The sequence below is a fragment of the Vombatus ursinus genome, unplaced genomic scaffold, assembly GCF_900497805.2.
Source record: "Vombatus ursinus unplaced genomic scaffold, bare-nosed wombat genome assembly UNPS02014959.1, whole genome shotgun sequence".
Classification (NCBI taxonomy): domain Eukaryota; kingdom Metazoa; phylum Chordata; class Mammalia; order Diprotodontia; family Vombatidae; genus Vombatus; species Vombatus ursinus.
Window position 1 is genome coordinate 16,201,861 of NW_020954737.1, and position 25,420 is coordinate 16,227,280.

Genomic DNA, 25,420 nt, shown 5'->3' on the forward strand with positions numbered 1-25,420 from the left:
TCAAAATGAATGTAGATTCATTGACATTCAAATGTGGGCAGTAGGTCCACAGGGGAATATAATTAATACAGTTCAACTAGGAGTGGGGGTAGGGAGACAGTGCAATTTAAATGCATATGGAACTCAAATTAGCTACACAGAGAAACTAAGAGTGGATATGCTATACCTAAATGATAATGTAAATGTGTACTTCTGGCATAGTAACTATAGAAGGCATAGCCTCGTAACAATACGTTTTATATTTTGCATTAGGCCAAACAGAAAAAATTTTGTCCATCTATGGAAGACTACATCACATGTACTCGACTGCTCTGTCACTTTTCATGTGGTTTTTATAAAAAGCTATGTAACCACAGTGTTAACTTAAACTATCGGTTCATTTTACACATAAAAATTTTTTTTGAAGCATTTCCATTAGTTGAAGAGATTTTTATATGGCCTAATGACAATATGAAAAGAGACATGGTTCATATTCTAGTTAACAAAATTAACCAAGAACACATAATGATTTAATGTCGCATACTTTTGCTCCAAAGGGTCCAAAGTAGACTCTAAGTATAAAATGAACCTGGTTTTTCATAGTCCAAAACAATGTGGTCCAGATTAAAAGTGAAAATAATGCATATTTATGATCTGTTTGGTCAGTGAAATGAAAAAGTTCAGTCATCCAAAATATCTTCATCCAGATTGATATCTGTTGTGTCAATATCTTCTAGATCCAAGTTGTCCAAATCATCTAATTCGAGTAGACTCTGAGGAAAAAAGACAAAATTTTATTAAATGACTATTTTTCCCAAATGCACACCCAGTGAGCCGAAGTTTTTGGTTTCATAAACTACGAATTCATAGAGACTCAGTTACCAAGACCTCAGACATCTAAGTTCAATCATAGCTTAACAGAAATCCCCTTCAGAACATCCTTGACAAATGATCAGCCAGCCTCTGGAGGCGTGCAGTCACCAGAAGCTCCATGGGCAACTCCTTCCCTTCTTGGAAAGCTCTAATTGTTATGAGGTTCTTCCTTACAGGATTTTAGGCCATAGAGCTAGAAAAGTCTTTAGAGATAATCTAATCCAACCCTCATTTTACAGGTCTAACTAAAGCCTAGAGAAGCTGAGACTCATCAAGGGCAGAGTCATAACTGGCAATTTTTGCAAGGGAAGGTGGAGTAGGAAGAGGCTTAGCGAGTGTATGAGGGTGGGAAGACACACTGGGAAATTTCTTTTGTGAAGTCCTGAAGGAAGATGGAGGGCCCTGAGGAGACGCTATTGCTAGGAAGGATGTGTGACCCAGAGACGTTGCTGTGAGCCTTCTAAAATATCCTACCTTGGTATAAAACCCTAGTGGCACTATTCTAATTATAATGACCTAAGGTCACAAAGATTAAAAAAAAAAAAGCCCAGTGATTATAAATCCAATATAAATTATTATAAATCAGCTATACAACACTGCCTGTTTTTTATCAAACCAAAATCAGCTACGCTGCAATCTCTATCCGTTCAGCAGCTGGTAGTATAACGAACAGAACACTGGCCCTGGAGTCTGGAAGACCTGAGTTCAAATCAGGCCTTAAACATATACTAGCTATATGACCCTAGGCAAGTCACTTAACCTAATTGCTACAGTTTCCTCATCTATAAAATGTGGATTAATAATAGCACCTACCTCCCAGAACTGTTGTGAGGACTAGATGAAATAATAATTGTAAAGTGCTTAGCACAGTACCTGGCACATAGTAGGTATTATACAGATGTTGTTATTATTATTCAAATGGATAAGACTATAGAAATCTTCTAAAAGTCAACTGCTAGCTGTGTATTTTAATAATCAACTGTGTTTTGGCAGGAAGAAACTTCAAACAGCTCCTTCCCTCCATTTCCATAGTTCTGTAATGAACTATGCTGTTGATGTTCTGCAAAGTCTAAGCTCTTCTAGCAGGGCCACTTAACTAGGTGAGGCAGTAATGAGCATCACGTACCTGCGTAGGGGGTGCAGCTCTGTTTAGGAACGGCTCACTATCAGACCTGGGAGATTTAGGGTGGGGGTAGCTATGGCATACCTTTTCCTCTTTTGTATTTAGAGTTGGTTCTGAACTTGCTGGAACGGCATTCACTATGACTGGAGCCGGAGAAGTTGGTTCCTCCTCATCAAATTCCTTAAAGCAAATGCAGAAATACGCATTAAGAAAATTGTAATTATTTACATAATATCTTAAGCTTTGTGAAGCACTTCCTTCACAACTCTATTAAAAAAAAAGTTGTTACAGAAAAGAAAAATGAATATGGAATAAGACAAAGTGAAAGAATTAATTATTTTCCTCCCCCAGCCCATACCACTTCTTCCAAACTTTCCTCTTTCTTTTGAGAAAATCAACATCCTTCAGTCATGCAAGTATGCAACCTCAACTGTGACTTTCCACTCTTTATATATGAACTAATAAGTAATTAGTTGCCAAGTTTTTGCTATTTTTTTCTTCTGCCTCCAGAACATTTCTCAGATGTATCCTCCTCCCCTCCACTCACATGGCCACCAACCCAGTTCAGACTCTCATCTTCTCTCACTTAAACTATTCACTTCCTAATTGGTGTTCCCTGCTTCTGTCAAGACCATCTTCCTAAAGTTAAAATCTGGCCTCCTCTGCTCAAAAACCTTCAACAGTTCCCAGATGCCTCAGGATAAAACTCAGTCTGGCATTTAAAGTCCTATGCAATCTGGCTCCCATCTAACTTTGCTGACATTTCATGTCACTCCCTTTAACACAAACTATGATCCAACCAAACTAGACTATTCTTCAAACCTGGCATGCTATCTCTCATCTCCATGTGTTCACAAAGGCTGTCATGAAATATACTCTCCCCAACTCACCTCTACTTTAGTATCTTTATTTTTTTTTTCAGGTGCTTCCTCCTATAAAAGCTACCTTCTCTGGTCCCTTTAATTGGAGGTATTCTCTCTTTCCTAAAACTGTTCATGTATTTCTCTCTCTCCTCCCCAAAGAACATAAGTCCCTTCAAGGTAGGAACTGTTTTCATTTTTGGTCGTTATAGCCCCAAGATTTATGTTTGTTGAAATAAAATTAGGGAACTGAAATTTTTAAAAAAATTTAAGTAATGTTTTACTGACATCTTTTATTTTTGCTGTCTTCCATTCCCCTTCCCAAAGACTGAGAAATCCCTTATAACAAAGATTAAAAAACAAAGGGGGAAAGCGACATTATATGCAATGTGAAATCAAACATCAAATATTATGAAAAATAACAGAGAAAAAATATTCATTAATAATTCATCTTGGCAAATCAAGATATCACCCGTCATGATCATTGGTTCTTTTCAAAAATGAAGGTCGAATAATAATGATGATGATGATGATGATGATGATGATAATTATCAAGTAATACTGGCCTCCTTGCTACTCCTCAAACAAGACACTTCTCTCCACTCTGGGCATTTTCCCTGGCTTTCCCTCATGTCTAGGATGCTGTCCTTCCTCATTATTGCCTGGGGCTCTCTGTCTTCCTTTGAGTCCCAGCTAAAATCCAATCCTCTAGAGGAAGCCTTTCCCAATCCCTCTTCATTTTAGTGTCTTCCCTCTATTGATTATTTCCTATTTATCCTGTATAAAGCTTGTTTATACATAGTTGTTATTTGTGTTGTTTTCCCTATTCGATTATAAGCTTTCCAAGGGCAAGAACTAACTTTTGCCTTTCTCTGTATCACCAGGGCTTAAGCTGGTGATACTTAGAATACTTCCTGGAACACGGTAGGTACTTAAATGTTTATTGACTGACAAAAAATTCAACTTGAACTAGAAGCAAAGTAGATGCAAACCAACTGAGGAACGGGTAAACAAACTGGCAGGTAGATGTAATGGATTACACTACCTTAAGAAACAGTGAATAAAAAGAATTCAGAGCGGCATGGGAAGACATAGGAATTGATGTAGAATGAAGTAAAACCAGGAAAACAATATACTACAACAACATAAGTGGAAAGAACAACAGCAAAAAGCCAAAACTGAATGTTGTACAATTATAAGGACCAAACCTGAAGAGATTTTTAAAAAAGTCTTTCGTCCCCCCTCCAGAGATGGAGAACTACATATGAAATACTGAAGATATCATCAAAAACAAATAACAGTGTTGAATTTTCTTACACATAACATATGATATGAAAAGTAATATGCAATGCTATATTGACTTCAAAATACACTGCTCACCTGGGTCATGATTCCTGATGGTTGAAAACCTTTAGCTTCTTCCATCACATTTCTTTCTTCATTTGGCTATCACAGAATAAGAGTACAATAAGTATGAAACATTCTGCAAAAAAAAGGAAATCTAAGAGCTTAACTTACAATTCAAAAAAGAAAAGACTGAATTACATCACATTGACATTCACATTTTAAAAATCCTACATCCAAGAAATGTTTAATAAAAACCAGTCATAATTTACAGGGTATAAACTTGGAATCTTACTAGATAAAACCATAAAATTGTCTTTTTAAACACTCACAGTGACAAGCGGATATTCTTTGGCAGGTCGCAAAGCTGTATGGGTCTCCTTCACATACTCTTCAACAATAAAAGCTTCTTTCAACCCAGGGAAAAGATTTTCATACTCCGTGGGATCAGCAAGGGATTCAGCTGCTTTCTGATTGACTTTTGAGAGATTCTCTCTCCACAGTTTGACTACCCTGTAATAGAGGAACCAAAAACAAACTTAATAGGTTTCTGTCATCCCTTGAAACAATCTGTCCTCAAATTTAAAGATGGTACCTTGACACCTGGCTTGGTAAATATGTCCGAGCTAGGAAAGCAGCTTCAGGCAAACGTCCAGTTCGAATCAAGAGTTCCAGACAAGATTCAAGCCTAAACAAGAGGAAATCTGAGTTAATAATAGCAAGAATTAAGGCCAACATTGATAGTTAACACATTACAGAAAAGTGGAGTTGGCATTCAATTAATTATCTGCTCACATAAATAAATGAACCAGTAACTTATAAGCATGAGATGTTAAGACAAATGTTGGATGACTAATATGGAAATAAGCGTTAATAAAATTGTACACATATAGTCTATATCAGATTGCAGGCTGTCTTGGGGAGGGAAGAAGGGGAAAGTTTTAGAACTCAAAATACTATAAAAGTAAATGCTGAAAACTATAAATAAACAAATAAATAAATAAATAAATGACAAGTGCTGGACCATCAGAGGGGATGTGAACGAAAATCTTATCACAAGGCCCTTATCAAGCTAGTTAAAAAGCAAAACAACTCGAGACTTGGCCAGACAATTCAATCAAAGTGACTTATCCAGGATCACCCAACAAGTGTGTATCCTAAGATATATTTGAACTCAGGTCTTCCAGACTCCACGCCCAGCATTCTGACCACTGCACAATCAGCTGCCTCAAGTGGCTTAACCACCAGAACTACTGAGTACTGAATTTTAATTCTTCCTTTAAAGCAAGGATTCTTAACCTTTTTCTGTATGTGTCAGGGATCCCTCCGGCAGTCTGGTGAAGCATATGGTCCCATTCCCATGTTTTTAAACGCATGAAATAAAACACATAGGACTGTAGTGGAAATCAATTATGCTGAAATACAATTATCAAAATTTTTTTTAAAAAAAAGTTCACAGACCTCAATTTAAGGAGCACTAAAGCCTTCATGAATATACTACAACTCATTAAATATGGTGAGTAAAGACACCTGCCTCCTAAAGATGCTGAGTGGGGTTCATGGGGCTCTGTCCCTCCCACTTTCAGTCTTCACTCCATGGATTCCCAGTGTTCACTCATTTCACTTTCTCAGGAAAAAAACATCACAGAAAGCAGATTTGCACTTAACTTTTTAATTAATGTGACTATCTGTTTATGTCTTTGTTCAATACTTACTTTCCCTGTAGAAAGTAGCTCATAAATGCCACATTGTTCTTGCCGTCTCTCTCAGCACCCTCTGCTAGTTTATTCACCATACTAGCATTTCCTGATGCAGTGGCCAAAAGCAACAGACCCCCATAATCTTGTGCATGATGCAGACACTCCTGGGCTAAGCCAAATTGGCATTTACTAATGGCAAGTTCAGCAAGTTGTTTCCATTTCTGTTCTGACTGCAAGGAAAAGACATTGCCTTTAGAAAAAAATATTTATCTTGCTACCTTAACAGTGATCTATTAATCTATAATGGGAATGAAGATGAATTTGTATATACTTTGAATTCTGTTTGTTGAGCTAGCTATATTGTTCTGAAGAATAATTAAGCTAAAATATATAATAAAAGTATTCATGTACATAAAATTCATTCAAATATGCAAAATAAATGTATTGATATATAAATAATCAACACCCTATTTTTATTTGTAATTACTCAGAAGAAAAGGAAAAGTCATTTAACAGAATTTCCTAAGTAATTGGATGGCAATAGCTTAAACATTCAATGTAAAGTTATTTCTTTTAATTGAACTATTTATTATAGTCTTAAATATTTAACTTGGAACAACAGGTTTCCATCATTCTTCTGGTCATAAAGGATTATAGAAATCAAATCCAATTTTGTACATGGGAGGATCTTAATAAATATCTAAAACTTTCTATCACATCTAAAAAAGTACACTTACTCATTAACCAAATAATTTAACCAGATTTAGAAACACCCAACAACACTAAATGCAGCTATGAAGGCATATAAAAGTAACTAAACTCTCCTTCAAAATGTCAGGAACTACTATATTTCAATATAATATCTTTCTAACTTTGGAGCAGAAATGCCAAATGGTCAAAAATAATAACTCATATTTACACAAAACTTGGAAGATTGACAGAGTGCTTCACTCAAACTGTAAGGCAAGCGATCTAATTATTCCCACTTTAAAGGTGGAGGGGGCAGTAAAATCCTCATTTTGCAGAAGAGAAAACTGAAGCTCTGAGATGTTAAATTATTTGCTCAGTAGGAATCAGAGCTGAAACTCAAACTCAGGTCTCCTGACTCTAAGATCCAGTGTTCTTTGCACTATATCTTCCCTTCCAAAAAACTTGAACCCAGACATGTATTTAATTGTTAAATTCTTTTAAAAAAAACAAAACAAAACATTCTATCAATGTTCCTATCAATGAGACAGAGAATACATCAGTCCCTGAAGAATTAAAAATCACAAAGAGAGCAGTGGAAAGGTGGGTATGAGCACACTAAGTGATGAGGAACTCTTAAAGAGAACAGAAATAAAAGATGTCCATAAAGAATTTCATGATAGAAAAGATAGGTTCGTCATGTGGCAAGATCTGACAGGTAGACAGCCAACCTGGTGGCACACTGGTACTCAGAAGAAAGCAAGGAAGGTGGGTTTCTGGCCAAAATGGCTATCTGAATGAAAGCAGGCAATGCAGACCAACAAAATGACTTCAGGAAAAATTGAAAAAAATTACACCTGACTGAATAATGATTAAAAAATCCAACGAGAAACTGATGATTTATTCCATCCTAGAACTGCACAAAAATATCAGCCTAGAGTTCACAGACAATAAGTGGCCCTGTCAGCAAAGCCTATACCTGTCCTAAGGCAAATAAACTGATGGCCTTCCAATGGCCATGGAATACATGTAGCCTGTAAGGATTTGTATCTGGAGACAGTGAGAGGGAAGGCTCCACAGAGAAGATCCTGAGGGGTTCAGAAATCCACAGCAGGGACTCTGGAAGGGACTTGGAGCTACAGCCCCTAGTGTCACCCAATGGTACTCAGATAAGGCCACTCTAGTCCCAGGGGCTCTGAGGGCCCTAGCACTCTGCAGTCCTGTGATGACAACGAGGGCCTTAAAGATCTAGCACACTGAATTTCAAAGAGAGAAGAGCCAAGAAATAGAGGTCAGTTTAGGAAACAAGACCAACAGGGCTGACCTCTCCACCCAAAGGCACAGCAGGAGGCAGAGCCTGTCCTTCTCATGATGCCCCAATCAGGAAACTATGACTGGAAGAATTGAGCAAACCAAAAATAACCAACACAATAAAAAAATTATTGTAGATTATAGAGATAACCAAAAATCCAACCTAGAAGGAATTAACTCCATATTAACTATAAGCAGAGATTCAAAGGAAATTAATGGATTTTTACATAGAAATTACATGAATATCTAGAAGAAATGAAACAATAGATAAAAATGAAATAAAACCTCTGGAGGAAAACAATGGAAGGAGAATATACAGCTTAAAACAGAAAGCAGTAAACTTTACCCTGAACCTTATCTAGCACCTAGATGGCACAAACAGAGCACTGGACCCTAGAGTCAGGAAGATGTGGATTCAGATATGACTTCTGACACTAGCTGTGTGATCCTAGGCAAGTCACTTAACCTCTTGGTGTGCCTCAGTTTCCTCATATGTAAAATGAGAATGATAATAGCACCTCTCTCCCAGGGTTGTTGTGATGATAAAATAGAATTAATATCTGTAAAGCACTCTGAAGGCCTTAAAATGCTTTATAAATACTAGCTATTATTATTACCCAAATAATGAAATCCCTAATAATTATAATGGACCAAACAAATGATGACAAGAAATATCAGAACAAAAGAAAGTGACTGAAATAAAAATGTAGGCTATCCATTATCAAAAACTGACCTGGAAAACAGATCAAGGAAAGATAATTTCAAAATTGCTGGACTTCCCCAAAATCAACATTTTAAAAACAAAAATATGGACACTATATTTCAAGTAATCATAAATGAAAACTGCTCAGATATACTAGAACTAAGGGGTAGATAGAAAGAATCCATCAATCTCCTCTTGAAATGAACCCCAATAGGAAAAGTTCCAGGAATGTCATCTCAGAAAAGCGAGAGCTTTGAAATCAAAGAAAAAAAATACTGCAAATAGCCAGAAAGAAGGAGTTCAAATTCCAAGGACGCATACTCAGGCTCAACTAAGATCTGGCAGTTTCTTCTAAAAACTAGAGATCTTGGAGTACAGTATTCCAAAAGGGAAAAGATACAGGCTAATAAGCCAGAATAATTTGCCCTACAAAACTGATTATAAGTCTATCAGAGGAAAAACAGACCTTTAATGGAATAAAGGACTTTCAAACATTCTTGATGAAAATACCTGAGCTGAGTAAGAACTCTTGAGATGAAAACACAAGAGTCAAAAGAAACCTAAAAAGAGAAATGTATATGAACTATTATTGAAAGTGGTTTTAAGATGATGCAATGCTGACATTCTAATATCTGAACTAGTAAAAGGAGGGTTGAACAAACACAGCTATACATAAAGAGTTTAGCGTAGAAATGCCATCAAACAACAGGGAAACAAGCAGGGACAGGGAGAGATGAAATTAAAAAGGAGACAAAACAAACTTCCTGACCTAAAGGGAGATTAAAAGGGGCAGTAGGAACTGGAAACTAAATGGGTACCAATCATCTAGGGATGGCTGAACAAAGTGGATATGTATATCAATGGAATATAAATATAATGTATCTATATGAATGTAATGGACTATTATTTCTCTATAAAAATGACAAAAAAAGTGTTTTCATAGAATCCTGGGCAGTATGACCTGATACAAAATAGAAGGAGTAGAACCTGGAGAACAAATTATACAAGGACAACAACACTGTAAAGAAAAATAACTGTGTAAGACTTAAGAACTCAGATCAACACCATGACCAATCTCGTCTCCAGAGACCCTATATATATGCATGTTACCCACCTCCTGACAGAAGGATGATGAAATGAAGGGGCAGAAAGAGACATACATTTTTGGATATATCCACAGTGTATATTTGTTTTTCATGACCATGTTTATTTGTTACAAAATTCTCCCCCTCAAACCTGTCTTTATTTTCAATACAGATGGAGGAGGTTAAGAACAATGATCCCAAAAAAGAGAACCACTGAAACATTTTTAAATTATACAGAAGACAACAGAATAAAAGGCTGTTCAGAAGGAGGCACAAACAAGCAAGTTTTGAAAGTAACATGTTGAATTTATTATATCCTGTTTTTTTTTAAAACAAAAAAGGAGATTACATAGGAGTTTTATATAGAATCCACTTTTTGTATATTGCTGTGTCTATGGAAATGCTCTTTTTTTTTCAATTTTACACTCAGAATAAAAAAGTTTTTAATTCTAAAAGAAAGCAAGGAAGGCTTCTAGCAGATTGGATGGATCTCTTGAGATAAATTTATGGGAGGATATGGATGAGTCACAGGCTGGGGCATGGATGGGTTGCAATCTGTATCATTGGAGGTTAACTTCCAAATCAAGAGGATTATAGATCCATTAGAATATTTGAGTAAAGTTTTGTTTACAGATCAGAAAGCTTTAACAAATAGAGTAATATACCTACTTTATACAGATATGTACAATCTTATGTACAATTTTTAAAAATGGAAATTACCTTCAGAAACTATGGGTCAGTCTAAATCACAAAACAGAAAACTTGAACAATTAATAAAAATGTAAATCAAGAACAATTTATATTTACCTCTGCTTCTACTGCCAACTGGTATGCAATTTTCAACTCTCCAAGCTGAAGAGCCAACTCAAATCGATGCTCAGGATCTGTGGATACTGCAAGAGCTTGCTGCTTGAAACCCTGGACCAATGAAAGACCAAAGAAATCTGTAAAATCTGACATCATTAATTTTTCCTAAAAATTCAGAAACTCCAATCCTTCTAAAGAATAGATATCCTAGTGGTTTCTACCATTGATTCTAATTCTTCTTTACAGCATGACTAATGTGAAAATATGTTTAATATGAATGTATATGTAGAGACTATATCAGACTACATGCCATCTTGGGGAGGGGGAAGGGGAGAAAATTTAAAACTCAAAATCTTATGGAAGTGAATGTTCAAAACTAAAAAAAAAAGAATAGGGAATACAAAGCATCAAAATCACTTTTTGTGTGATACTAGGTACTGACTAACAGCCACTCTTTTTACAAATATAACACAAAATACCAATCATCAAAATGAGATATCACAGAAGGGTACAATAATTAAAAAATAAGGCAAAAAACAGAAATGGGAATTTTTAAAAAAGCAATTAAAATCAACAAGAAAAATGGCAAAGGTGGCACAGTAGTTGGAAAGGCAGCACAGTAATGGAAAGGCAATCTAGACTTGTGTTATGCAACCTTAAAATGAAACAAAACAAAACAAAACACTCTTTCCCATATCCCTTTCTTTTGCCCCCAGGTTTCCTTCTTCTTCCTTAATTCCTGTATCCCAAACCTTTATTATGCAGGTGCTGAGGTAGGGTGGAGGTTGTAGAGAGTGAACTGGTACACGTAGAGAATTTGAACATCTTAGCTGCCTATGGTCCAGGTAGGGTTGAGAAACACTTTAGCCAGCCAGTCAAACCCTCTTGTTTTGTACATAACGAAAACGAACCCCAGAAAAATTAAATGATTAGCTCAAGAACACATAGGCCATTGGTGGCAGAGAATGGAAAAAACAAAGAAAATATGTGCAATTTCCCTTCAATTATCTGCAGTAAATTTTGCTTTAACCACCTTACAATAATCAAGGAACATCACCTACTCTGTTGAAATCTCCTGTTGACATTACACCTTTCAATTTACGTCAGGTAGTCTAAAGGGCAGAGTTATATACTAGCCTCAGCTAACAGGAAAGGACTTTTTTAAAGAAAATGCCTAATTAGTTTCCACAGCCCACAAAACAACAATTATTTATATTCTTAAGTGTTTAGCACTGTGCTTTATCCCTAAGGAGCCTAAGACAGAGTAAGGCCAACTCTGGTCAGGCTTATGTCTGATGGTATCCTAAGGATATAAGATAGGCAGCTGTCCAAGTAGCCATGATGGGGAATCAGAACAATTTTCTAGTTTTTCCTTCATTAGAGTCTTCAGAGTTGCTTCATTATTTGGGCTATGCTACGAATTGAAAGGAAAAGCACACTTGTATTCAAATATAAGAACAAAAACACACTCTAAAGCTAAATATAAATGAATTTATGCTTTGGGGTGGGTTTTTTATGGTGAATTATCTGATTCACTGCATCCTTCTAAAGCCATTATTGGTTGACTATGTAAGATGCCAGCCTAGAGGATAAAACAGAAATCAGCATTTATAAACTAGATGCATTTATTTAAAAAAGGAAAACATAAAGGAGAGATAAAAATCATAGCAACAGAATAGAAAAAGATAATAATATAAGATAAAGAATTGAATAAAAGATCTTAGCATTTTAATTAGAAGGCAAGGAAAAAAGAGAGAAAGATTACCATCCTACTGTTATTGAATGTGTTCTGGTGCAAGGACTACAGAAATGGCTTAAGTTTACAGAAAAAAATTAACTGTTTTTAGAATTATTCTAATGTATTTATAAAAAGTAGTAATGAAATAAATTTTTGCATATCCATGAATTCAACATTTTTAAAGCACTTAAATGTAAAACTGTGGGGCAGGCTGGAAAACTGAAACTATCTGCCTGCAAGGAGCTCAAGTTCTACCACACTGATATTGGCATCCTTGTATTTCATAAATAAATAAGATATCCTTGCCTGTTTTTCCAGGAAGTGGGCAACTCTGGTCCTCTGTTCTTTTGGAATGGTAGGGAGGACTTTGTCAGCCATGCTAAAGTCTCTCCTCATTACAGCTGTCTGGTATTCTAACACCGACACCAACAAGGAGTAACTAACAATGTTTAGCTCCTTATCACCCAGATAAAGTCTGTTGTCCTTAGGAATATAACCCAGCAGGTACATTGTCCTAAAACAAAAATAGTTATCAATTTAACTCTTTAAAAACACCTGTAATTCAAAATAACTTTGTTTATTTAATCAAAACTAATTAAGACAGTAGCCAAGTCACAAAATTTTTAAAAACTATGTTCCTCCTGATGTGAAAAATCAAGAAAGGAACTAGTACATGGCAAAGTCAATGAAAAGTTGTATTTAAACACTAAGCTTTAAAAACAGATCCATGCTGCTTAAGACATAAAGGCAAGCAGAAGCACTAGAACAGTTACCTGTCCAAGTGGGCAATGGTGACTATTTCTCCTCCAACGTAATAGTTTAATCGGTTTACAGAACTTGTGTAAATAAAGCAATCGCCTACCCACAGCCCTGTTTTGACAATCTCCTGAATCTCACCAAGGACCTGAAGAAGAAAAATAAATCAAATCATTACATCAAACACTAGAAATACTGACAAGCTGACAAAAAACCAGGCACCCCAATACAACCAAAGCCAACAGTTTATCATAAGCATGTTTAACAATGAGATGAAAATAAGCACTTCAAGAAATCAGTATTTCAAATGTCATGGCATTCCTAGTTTCTACTCTTATTCCTTCATTTTTGTTAACAATTAATTCTTGCAAAGTATGATTTTTAAGGTTGTCTGGACAAGGTTATGACTTAAATGAACAATTTACAAGAAATTAGAATAGTTCTTCTATGAAAAGCTTATTGAAAAACCCACTGTCTTTCCATCCATAGTCTTCAATACCTCACTAAGCCCTCTTCACTTTTTTAATGAAAGGTTGTTAAGTCAAAATAGGAAAAACAAGTAGAAGTAGCAATGTCAAATTTAGGTTTGACATAAAGAAAAGCTTCCTAGCAACTAGACCTGTCAAAAAGTATTGTCCCCTGGAAGAAGTGAGTTCCTAACAGCAAAGGGAGGATAACCATTTATATGCTGCAGAGAGGATTCTTGTTGAGGAACAATTTGGCTTAAATGGCCTCTGAGGTCCTCTCTGATATTAAGACTCTGTGATTCAAGTATGTAAATGGAAGTCACATACAAGAGGGATTAAACTTGTTTATTGGCTCTAGAAAGCAGAATTATGAGCAGTGTATGGTTGCTATGGAAGTGTACAGAAATTATTAGCTTGATATTAAAAAAAAACCGTAACAATTAGAACTGTACAAAAATGGAAAGATCTGTCTTAAAAGATTTCCCTAGGATTAGAGTTCTTCAACCAAAGACTATGTGAGAATTTGTCAAGAATGATGTAGAAGGGATTTCTGCTCAGGTGAGGGTTGGGTGAGACAACTTTCTAGGTTTGTTACAACCCTGAGTCTAGCACTGTTTTGCCCACATTATTTTGTATGTATCCAAGTTATTACAGCAATATGTCCTTTTAAAATCAAAATTATTTCAAATTATCCAATTGCAAAACATAAGAATTAGTACAAAACCTCTTATTTCAAAGTCTCCCGAGTTTCTTTTTAGATACAGGTACTTTAAAAAACCCAATCCTTAAGCCAACAGCTTACTTTACGAAGTTTATACTAAAAACACCTACGGCTGGTTTTATTACAAGAATCTACAACATTTTAAAAATGTAACTATTTCTATTATTAGCCTCATCCCAATTTTAACTAGAATTACCTCAAAGGCATCTTCAATGCCATCTTCCGTAACTCCTTCATGTGTTTCCTGTGCAGCTAAAACTTTTTCAGACAGATATTTAAGGATAAAAAATGATTCCTCAGTGGCAATGCAGACCAGCTCACCAGAGTCAGACCAAAAGATCTACAAAATAAAAAATGATTATGGAGTTGTGTATAGAAGCAACTGATTGCACATATTAATTCTTTAAAAAAAAAAAAACCCTTACACTTGAAGATTCTGAAATAAATCCTCTCTAGTTGATATTTTAAAAGCTTGAATAATTGGAGTTTAGTGGCAGGGGTAGGAGAAGTAAAGTATTGTTTAGCCTAGAGAAAAGACAACTGGGGGCAGCTAGGTGGCACAGTGCACAAAGCAACAGCCCTAGAGTCAAGAAGACCAGTGTTCAAATCCAGCCTCAGATACTTACTAGCTATGAGACCCTGGGCAAGTCACTTAACCCCAATTGCCTTTAATTAAAAAAAAAAAAGACAATTAAGAAGAGAAATGACAGCTACCTTTAAATGGAAGTCTCTTATACAAAAAAGGAAATATGCTTATTTTTGTGTTATCTGAAAAGTCAAAACTAAGATCAATAGGTGGAAATACAAGGAGGCAGACTATTTCTTGATTTAACAAACATCCTTTTAACAATTAAAGCTGCCCAACAAAACAGTGCACTGCAATATTTGGTGATCCCTGCAAGAAAGCAAGTAGAGGCTAAATGGATATGGATTTTGAATCACATTGGGGAGTGGACTACATCACTGGTGTCAAAATCAAATAGAATAGAAATGGGCCATTAATCTGAACATAAGGATTCTTGTGTGTTGCATATTGACTTAGTTTTAAAATGTAATATTACCTATGCTTTACTGTATTATTATTTATTTTGTTAAATATTTCTCAATTACATTTTAATTTGGTTTGGGCCACTCAGGAGTACTGTGGATTGTATATGGCCCACAGACTGCATGTTTGCCATCTCTAGACTAGAAAGCCTCCCTTCCACCTCTAAGTTCTATGATCCTGTAATATCTCTAAGTATACAATTTATTTAAAAAGAAATTCATAAAAATAAATGAAGATATTTCATAATGTGAATAACGTCTTGTATTTTATGCCATTTTATACTTTTCAAAATTCTTTCAAAATCCACATTTTATTTTATCATCATTAGCAGTACTTACTGAACAACCCCAGGGTACATAGCACTGTGCTATCCCCAATAGGAAAGAGCTAAATATACATATGAAGATATTCCTTATGCTCAAAAGGCTCACAGAGTTGCTACAAAGATAAATGTTTCAAAAAGTAGCAACTAAAGTAAAACTTACATGTTTGGGCTGAATTTCAATTCTGCGGATCAGTTCTGTGTTTTCCCAGTCATAGAATGCTAAGCCATTTACAGATCTGACTCCCAATAAGAAACCTCCATAGATACCTACAAAGAACAAAACAAGTTTTTTTTTTTAATTTAATGGGTAAGTTCTCCAGAAAAATAAAAGATGTATCTATAGTACACAAACAACACTCACCTTCAGCTCCAAAATCAGGCTTAAATGATTTCTTTTCTTTAAAGTTCTTAAATATCTTTACCACACTATTGCTTTCTCTTATTGCATACCTGGAGGGGGAAATTTAAAAAAAAAGTAACTTAAGAGTTCAGCTCCTCTTAGTGCAAATTGCCCACATAAAATATCAGAAATATTTCTAAACCATATGTATGTATTTTGTTTGCTAGAGAGAATATTCAGCTATTTATATACTTTGATAAATAGCTATACTCTTAATATGGGAATGGGTGGATTTTATGTTGTCTAATGCTGCACATATAAGCAAGAATTTTTAAAAATGTTATAGAAAGCTTTATGCCAAATTTCTTTTTTGCCAATTATGTCAGATAGCAAAAGAAAGCTCCTTTACTATTCATGTCTATGCCCTAAAAAGGAGTTGGTAGGCTTGCTGTATGTTATAGATAAGGTTTATAAATATACTTTTAAAAATAGCTTTCCCGGTAGCTAGGTGGCGCAGTGGATAGAGCACTGGCTCTGAATTCAGGAGGACCCAACTTCAAATTTGGCCTCAGACACATAACACTTACTAGCTGTGTGACCCTGGGCAAGTCACTTAACCCCACTGTCTAAGCAAAACAAACAAACAAACAAACAAAAAAATAGCCTTCCTTATGGGTAAAAAGGTGTTGAAAGCTGCACAGGTAGAAAGGCTACAGGAAAAAAGGCACATGAATGCACTGTTGGAGCTGTGAATTTATACAGCCATCCTGGAAAGCAATTTTGGACTATTCTCAAAAAGTCACTGAACTGTACACATCCTTTGACCAAGCAATACTACTCCAGGTTATACCTATTAAGAGATCAAAGCAAGAAGAAATGGATCCATATGTACAAAAATATTTATAGCAGCATTTTGTAGTGGTAAAGAACTAGAAATTAAAGAGAAGCCTATCAAGTGGGGGAAAGCTGAACAAATTATGGTATATTAATATAATAGAATACTATTGTGCTATAAGTTTTATAGTTTTATAGATATCTGGGAAGACTTATATGAACTGATGCATCATCAAGTGCATAGACCAGGAAAACAATTACACAGTAAATACAACACATAAAAACAAATTTATAAGGCCAAAAAATTCTGACCAATTCAAAGACCAACCACAAATCCACAATGATGGACCAATGATGAAGCATGCTATCCACCTCTTGACAGAGGAGATAGACATAAGATACAGACTAAAACATATATTTTTGGACATGGCTAATGTGGGAATTTGCTTGACTATGCATATGTAATAAAGATTTTGGGATTTTTTTCCTCCTAATTGAGATGAAGAAGAAATAAAAACTTGTTAATAAAAAAAAAGTAAAATAAAATAAAAATTTTAAATCTGAATAGGTCATATTAAGAAATGGAGAGCTACAAGGTTTACGAAGAACTGGCACCACAGCTATGAGAAATGGAAAAGCTCATATCTCTTAAAAATACTTTCAGATAATAGAAAAAAAATTCTCAAGATTTTAGATTTGTAAAATAATTAACATGAACTAATTTGTACTATCTGATACAACTATCTGGTAAACTAAATTAAGACTGAATCTTACATTACTGTGACAGCTAAGTGGCACAGTGGATCAAGTGCCAAGACTAGAGCCAGGAAGTCTCATCTCACTGAGCTCAAATCTGGCCTCAGACGTATACTAGCTGTGTGACCCTGGATATGTCACTTAACCCTGTTTGCCTCAATTTTCTCATGTGTAAAATGAGTTGGAGAAGGAAATGGCAAATCATTCCAGTATCTTTGCCAATAAAACACAAGACGGGGTCACAAAAAATTGAATACAGCTGAAAACAACTGATCTTCATCATCATCATCATCAACACTGCAGCTATTAAAAGTTTTTCTTTATTGATTTTTTAAAGTACACATCTGAAATTTTTTAAAACCAATTTGAATTTAATATAGAATAAGGGAAAAACAATTAATCCTGGAGACAAAGTGATTAGCACAGTGTGTGGCACATAGTAGGTGTTATATAAATGCTTTTCCCTTCTCCCTTCCCTCTTTTCTTCCCTCCCTTAGGAAGCTGAATAGCTTGTGAAGAAGGGAGCTGTCAAGAAGAACACTCCAGAAGCTAGGACTGAGCCAAGACAACATCAGAGAACCATTCGAAGACTCCAGTTCCCATCAACAAAGTAAAGGAACTCAGTTTATTTGGTGAAGAATGATCAGAATGGCTAGAAATTAAATGCACACAGTCTCCACAGCCCAAGGCTTTACTGACACAGATGGCAACCATTTTTTAAATTTTACAGTAAGAAGTTCTTTGACTGAAAAAGCGTGCTATATGCATGCATCTGTGTGTCTGCATATGCGTATGCATGTGATTACGAGGTACAAATAATAAATCATCTTCATGGAAAATGATGCAGGTCACGAAAGGGGCCTCATAGAACTTCTAAGTATAACAGTCAGAACAGAAGCAACTAGTCAGTGTACCTTACAATGCTAGAACTTACTCTGAAGAATCATGAGCCCAGGCAAACTCCTGGGCCGAACCAAAGCTCTTGTTTCTCAGCGCCATTGCCGTATAGATGATATATTCACCATCACCACACACCACAACAAATCTAGGAATTAAAGAAGTCAATAAAGATAATAGTCAGGTGTTATAACAAAAGATTTACTCTGTAAAAAAAGAAACCAACATGTGATCAAATCTACTTTTCCGGCATTTAAAGCTCTTCACAATGTGATCCCTTCTTGCCTTTCTAGTCTTCTCATTCTCTAGTACACCTTCAACAATCCAGCCACCTTGGCCCACCAGCTGGCTGTTCCTCACACATCATACTCCACTGCCGTCATCCCTGGTTCTCTACCCTGGTGGCCTCCCACGCCTGGAGTGCTCTCCCTCTTCACCTCCACCTTTTGAAATGGCTCCTGCTGCAGGGGCCTTTCCTGGTCCCCCCCCTCCCCCCAGCTACTAAGTCTTCCCTTCTAAGGTTACCTTTCATTTACTATATATAGAAAGTTACCTTGTATTTACCTACTTTTAGGTGTGTGGTAACTTCACTCCCAATCTCCTTAGAATGTAAGTACTTTGAGGGCAGAGACTATTTTTGCCTTTCTTTTTATTCTGAGTTAACAGAATAGTGCCTGGTTAATTTTAAGCACTTAATAAATGCTTATTGATTGACTCTGGTCTTTCAGTTACAATTTAGTTTTATTTTCTGCCATCTTAAAACTGCTAGGGGACATTAACAAACTTCTTTTTTCTTTTTTAACCAACCCAACAACAAACCTAAGTGCACAGCTAGGCAGCTGACGGTCATAAAATTTTACTATAGGAACTCTGTTCTTCCCACCCAGGAAGAAAAGGAAGAAGGCAACAGATCAAATGGAACAAAAGAATGATCAACTAAATTAAATCAGTATTTACTAAGTATATATAGGATACTTAGGGTTATGTTGTGTCTAGGGAACTTCTAAATGTATGACTAAAAATCAGAATTTTTGAAATTATATTTGCAAATGAAAATTTTGTAAAATATTATTCAGAATATGGTATGTTCAAATAGACTTATTCTCAAAAAACAAGAAAACACACTCTTTAAGAAATGATTTTTAAGTTGAAAATCCCATTACCAAAAGATCATATTATAAAAACAAAATGTGTATCCAAAATGTGTGTCCACATTTTGTTTTTATAATATGATCTTTTGGTAATGCTGTAATGAAATGCTCAAAAATATTTAAAGACAACTGTGTACTTCATTCTTCAAAATGAAGAATTATTACAATGAGCATTTTATGCTGCTCTGAATTTGTCTAACTCCAAATTACAGTAAAAAAAAAGAGAAGTTAAGATCCCAAACTCAAAGCAAATGAACAAGCACAAAATATTTTCATAAGATGCATTTTCTTATCACATTGATATATCACATGGCATAACTCTGTAGAAATTTGAAGAAAGATTGCAGATAGGTTTTACCTTCCATTCGGGTTATGCTGAATAGTCTGAGGATATATTTCACAGCTTCCCATGTCTTTTACTGCAAGGGGCAATCTCTCTCCATCTTTAATTTCAGCATCTCCCATTGCTTTCAGATTGGCCTGTTGGACTTCAGAGTGCTTTGCCCAAATAATCTTTCCATTGGCATCCATGGACATAGCAGGTTCCTCTCGGCCAAGCTAGAAGAATAACAAGTGAATCTTAGTAGCAAAAAGTGAAAGACAACATTCATTTCTTTTCCCATTTAACAGAGTGCTTCATTTCCTTTCCTCCATATTAAGATTTTAGTGTTTAATGGAAGTAACGCTATTTAAACAAAGTTAGTGAGTTGGAAAACTATCATAATTAAAAGGAAAAAAAAGATAACTGCTTCTCCCTAAGTTTAGTGACTTACATGGAATAATTACAAAAGAATACCTTAACAATGATACTGCCTTCATCATATCCCAAAGCAACATTATTGGACCCCCTCAGACTGGCCACACACCACACTCTCTCCATTCCATAGTTTAATGTGCTTTCCAGACGGTAGGTGCTTGAATGCCAAATACGAACTGTGCCTGAAAATAAACATGAAGTAATTAGTTTTGAATTAAATATTCAATATAAATCTTCATGCATCGGTCAGTAGCACACACACATACACAAATCTCTCAATACATAAAAGAATCATTTCCTAGTATCTTAATAACTAGATTTTTTGGATATATTTTATAAGTTGTTTTAAAAATACAGGCAAATAAGAGACAACACTACCAGAAATTTTACATAAAATTAGCAACCTAGAAAATGATTAACTGAGAAATCAATGTAATCATCAGTGTGAGAAAGGTTCCAAGGGCAACTCAACACAGCCAATCACTCCTCATCCCTTGATCTATGACACTGCTGACATCCTTTTTTCTTGAAATTCTCTTTCCTTGGCTTCTGTAATTGCAGTTCTCCTTCAACATCTCTGACCACTCCTTAAGTCATCCCTGTTGGATTCTTTTACTCCTCACATCCTATTAAATGCTGGAATTCTCAAAGGTTTAGTAAACTTGGCTCTCTTCTTTCTCTACATTTTCACTTGATAATCTTATCCACCCTTATATTTTCAATTACTACCACTATGTGGATGACTCCAAATCTACATCTCCAGTCTCAATTTCTCTCCTGAGAACCAGGCAACATTTCCAAGTGTCACTGATAACCTTTACCTAGATGTCTCACTGGCATATCAAATTCAACATATTCAAAATTGAAATTATGCAGGTAATTGTGGTAAAGCCAAAAGTTTCTCTAAGTATACTGTAATCCTCACTTTACTTTCTCTACTTTTAATCTGAAGCCAAAAGCATTTATGCCTGACATTCCTTGAAGCCTAGGCAAATCTATATTCCAAACAACCAGAAGCTAAATAGTTTATTTAGCTAAGGCAAAGGAAGCTCAGAAAAGTAAGGTTGATTGGGGCAGCTAAGTGGTGCAGTGGATAAAGCTCCAGCCTTGGAGTCGGGGGGACCTGCGCTCAAATCCGACCTCAGACACATGACATTTACTAGCTGTGTGACCTTGGGCAAGTCACACAGGAAGATTCCTTAACCCCGATTGCCTCACCAAAAAAAAAAAAAAAAAGTGAGGTTGGACTAACTTCATTATAGAGTACTTGGGCACAAAATATATTTATTAAATTAATGAAAAGTGTTTACCAACTAAGTTTAAATCAAAAAGAATGAGGACTTGTATTCAAAGAAGAGATGGAAACTGGTAATAATACTATACTTGTAAGGAGCAAGTTTCTATATAAAACAAAAAGTATGCAATTTCTTAGAGGTCTTTTAAAAAACAAACTGTCCTAGCTTTATTTACTTTTAGTATGTTAAAAGTCCAATGTCTAAAACAAAGGGAAGGCTCATCCTGCCACACTACGTCTGGGTTGAACCACATCTGAAATTATATCCAGTTCTGGATACTGAATTTTAAGAAAGACCTAGGGAAGCAGAAGGGCACCCTGCAGGGTACAGGATGGTGAGTAGGCTGTAAATCATGACATATGAGGACAAGCTCAAAGAGCAAGAAATGTTTAGACTGGAAAAAGTGAAGGAAAGAGGGGATAGAACACAACTGCTGTCCTCAAATATTTCAAGAGTTGTCAATTAGAATTGGACAAGAATTAAGACAATTTACTTTACCCTAGATGGTAAAACCAGGATCAATGGGCAGAAAGTACAGGAAGGCAAATTTCAGCTTAATATATAGGAAATTGGCTCTAATTAGAGCTGACCAAAAATAGAATGAGTAGACTTAACAAGGGAATCGGTTCTCATCACTGAAGGTCTTCATAAAGAGATGGGCTATGTCACTGGTTTGAAGATTTGAGTTTGAAGTGGGTATCTGAACTTTTAACTCCAAGATTTTATGATTCTATTATTCATCTTTGACTCCTTCCTCTCTCTCATCCCACACATTCAATAATGACCTAAGTCCTTTTTTCATGATTTCTCTTGCATTTGTCCTCTTCTCCATTATCCAAGGTTCCACCTCAGTTCAAGTTCTTATTACCTCTAGCTTAAACTGATGAAGGAGTCCAACTAGTTTCCCTGTACCCTCTAATTTACCCTAGACTACTGTCAAATTCATCTTCCTAAAGTATAGTTCTGAATATATCACATACAACCTTAATGAAAACCACAATGGTTCCTCAATTACTACCCATATAAATAAAGTCAATACTCCTTTGTCTGGCATTCAAGGTCCACTATAATCTGGATCCAACCTATCTTTCAAACTTTTTCTTTCTTACTTTTAATGTGACCTATGCTCAGTTTAACTGTACTTGCTATTGCTCAAAATGCCCTGCAGTTCCCTAACTCAATGGTATTGCTCACACTTTTCACTTCCTCCTAAAGGATTTTAATTCCTATTCATTCCTCAAGGTCTGACTCAAATGCTTTCTCTTCCACGAAATCTGCTGTCCTCAATTTCAGAAGCAATCTTTCCCTTCTCTAATGTTTATACCTCCCTTACTCTATTTTCAGATTATATCTTACATAATACTTGTTTTATCTCCCCAACATAGCGTATTTGGACGTTATTTGATAAATATATGAATGGAAAAAAATTGGCTAGGTCAGGCAGCAACAATGAGAGAGAACTGATAAGCGAGCCATGTGTTCCATTGGTATCCAAAGAATGTCAAAAGAACTAGAGTATATCTCCCAGAATGTTGACTTATGAAAAGACAAGAACATGAGTCATATAATATGAGCAAGTATAGATAGGTTGCAATTTGCAACACTAGAAGACATACATTTGATCAAATAATAGAATTTACTGAAATATTAGAAAGCAAAATACAAGAGAATAGAGATTATTTTTTATTCTTTGTGTTACCCACAGTGCCTAGTACACAAGAGACATTAATACATATGTGCAGTGAATGGATAAAGTTAGGCCTTATCAGTGCCAGCCTCCTGCTTCTACCTACAGCTGAATCCAAATGTAACAAAACTATAATTTAACCATAACCTAAGAATTGTGTAATTCAATGTGATTAAATTTTAGAAGCTCATTAAGTGCTTATTGTGTGAAAAATACTGAGGCAGTAATGAAATATCAAGGCACCAACCACAATGCGGGAACATTTTCCTTTTATATATCCATTTAATAATAGAAAGACAGGAAAAATATGTATTTTAAACTTACCATCTTCTGAACCTGTGATGATGATTGGCAGCTCAGGATGAAAACTGGCGCAAGACACATTTTGAGCATGCCCTTCTAATGTTTGCACACATGTTTTATTCTGTAATATTATGGATAGAAAAAAAAACTGATCTGTCCATAGAAATATGTGATACAAAAGCTCTTAAAACAAAATCTAATCTATACCATGACTGAAAGCAAAAGGGAGTAACAACCTATTTAAAGAGGCACACACACACAAAAGAAAGATTTTTGTTTCTATCTGAGTATCTATATTCCTATGATAATAAACCTTTCCTTTGTAAACTAACATACCTATAGTGAGCTGTCTTAAAAATAGCATAATGTTATTTTTAATATGTAAGCTCATGGACTTACATAATTAAATTTAAATATAAGTCTGAATATTAAGTCTGCTCACAACCTAAGACTAGTAATCTAAGGCCACATCACATTAATCACTTCTGAATCTCTGTCAATGTGACAGCTGGAAAATGGATGTGTGATTAAGGAAATCATAGAAGCAGAAAGAGAAAAGGAAATGAAGTTCACAACTGAGTGACTAGTGAAGTGACATGCATGACGAAAAGTACACTATCTCTGCCCACATAACAAAACCATTCTTCTGTTCTATCAATTCTTATTCTCAAAAGCAAGTTTGCCCATGAGGTCAATGAAAGCTGAAAACGATCACTCATATTAAAGTGCTAATCTTTTTGTTTTTCGGATTCAAAGAAAATGCAAAAATACATTTACTTCTTACATTTAAAAATACTTTGGTTTTTGTCTTATTCTATGACTTGATTTTTCTAAGTGAGTGGTTTAAATACAAACCCAAAGTTATGCTAATATGAAATCGAACAAGCCAAAGTTTCAACCTCCTATTTAAGTAAAAACTGAAAATGAACTAATTAAATCTGAAGCATTTTAAGTAATGAAAAAATTTTACCTGGTAGTCCCATATTTTAACAAGGCGGTCGTCTGCTCCTGAAATGAGGTATGGTTTGTCACCACCACTATAGTAATCAATGCAGTTTACTCCCTTCTCATGTCCCTCCAAAGTAAAGTTAGGTGAGGAAGAACCAAGCTGCCATACCTTCAAAGAAAAAAATTTGCTTTTACTTTTCAGAATCTAGTATCAATTTACTAAAATGATATATCATAGACCAAACTAAAGGATATCTTTAATTTTTTTAAAAAATTGTCCTTTCTCTGAATTCCTCACTGTTGCTGGGTTTTTTTGGGGGGGGAGGGGGACTCAGAGGACAGAATTAGTACACTAGGAGTATAGTATTGGGACAAAATTAGGACCTCTGTCCCAGTGGGCACAAAGAGGGAAGTGTAACAGAGAAAGGCAATAAAAAAACAGCAGAAGTGTGTATTTGCAGGGAAGCTTAATCTTAGAAACATCCAAAGTAAATTTAAAATGCATCATAAAGATTTGTACAGGAGGAGGAATTCTGGGCAGATGGCGAAGTAGGACAGAAAATTCCAGGCTCTCCAAATTTCCTCCACAAACAGACAGAACATTGCCTCAAAATGAAAATAGAGAAGCAAAAATAAAGGGGACGGTTGTTTTCCTAAGAGTATATCAATAGTAAAAGTAACAAAAATTATATGATATCAATATATGCAGAAAAAACTTTTGATAAAGTGCAATACTCATTTCTATTAAAAAAGACTTGAAAGTATAAATATAAATGGATTTTTCCTTAAACTGACAAAAACAGCATTTACCTAAAACCATCAGCAAGCATTATTGTAATAGGAATAAATTAGACAAAAAACTGACAAAAACAGCATTTACCTAAAACCATCAGCAAGCATTATTGTAATAGGAATAAATTAGACA

The 25,420-nt window shown here is 35.3% G+C and overlaps 1 protein-coding gene across 1 annotated transcript in view; it reads right to left on the reverse strand.

Annotated features, from left to right (window-relative positions):
* COPB2 (coatomer protein complex subunit beta 2) overlaps positions 1-25,420 on the reverse strand; it is a 42,860-nt gene continuing 17,440 nt past the window's right edge. The window contains exons 6-22 of the mRNA XM_027845214.1: positions 24,518-24,664; positions 23,569-23,668; positions 20,302-20,444; positions 19,864-20,063; positions 18,392-18,502; positions 15,889-15,977; positions 15,688-15,794; positions 14,351-14,494; positions 12,984-13,114; positions 12,517-12,724; positions 10,473-10,583; positions 5,895-6,109; positions 4,775-4,867; positions 4,512-4,692; positions 4,216-4,281; positions 2,060-2,155; positions 1-752 (exon numbers count right to left, since the gene is read on the reverse strand). Of these exons, the coding sequence (XP_027701015.1) occupies positions 660-752; positions 2,060-2,155; positions 4,216-4,281; positions 4,512-4,692; positions 4,775-4,867; positions 5,895-6,109; positions 10,473-10,583; positions 12,517-12,724; positions 12,984-13,114; positions 14,351-14,494; positions 15,688-15,794; positions 15,889-15,977; positions 18,392-18,502; positions 19,864-20,063; positions 20,302-20,444; positions 23,569-23,668; positions 24,518-24,664 (2,235 nt within the window). The 3' untranslated portion in view covers positions 1-659. The remainder of the gene's footprint in view (positions 753-2,059; positions 2,156-4,215; positions 4,282-4,511; positions 4,693-4,774; positions 4,868-5,894; positions 6,110-10,472; positions 10,584-12,516; positions 12,725-12,983; positions 13,115-14,350; positions 14,495-15,687; positions 15,795-15,888; positions 15,978-18,391; positions 18,503-19,863; positions 20,064-20,301; positions 20,445-23,568; positions 23,669-24,517; positions 24,665-25,420) is intronic.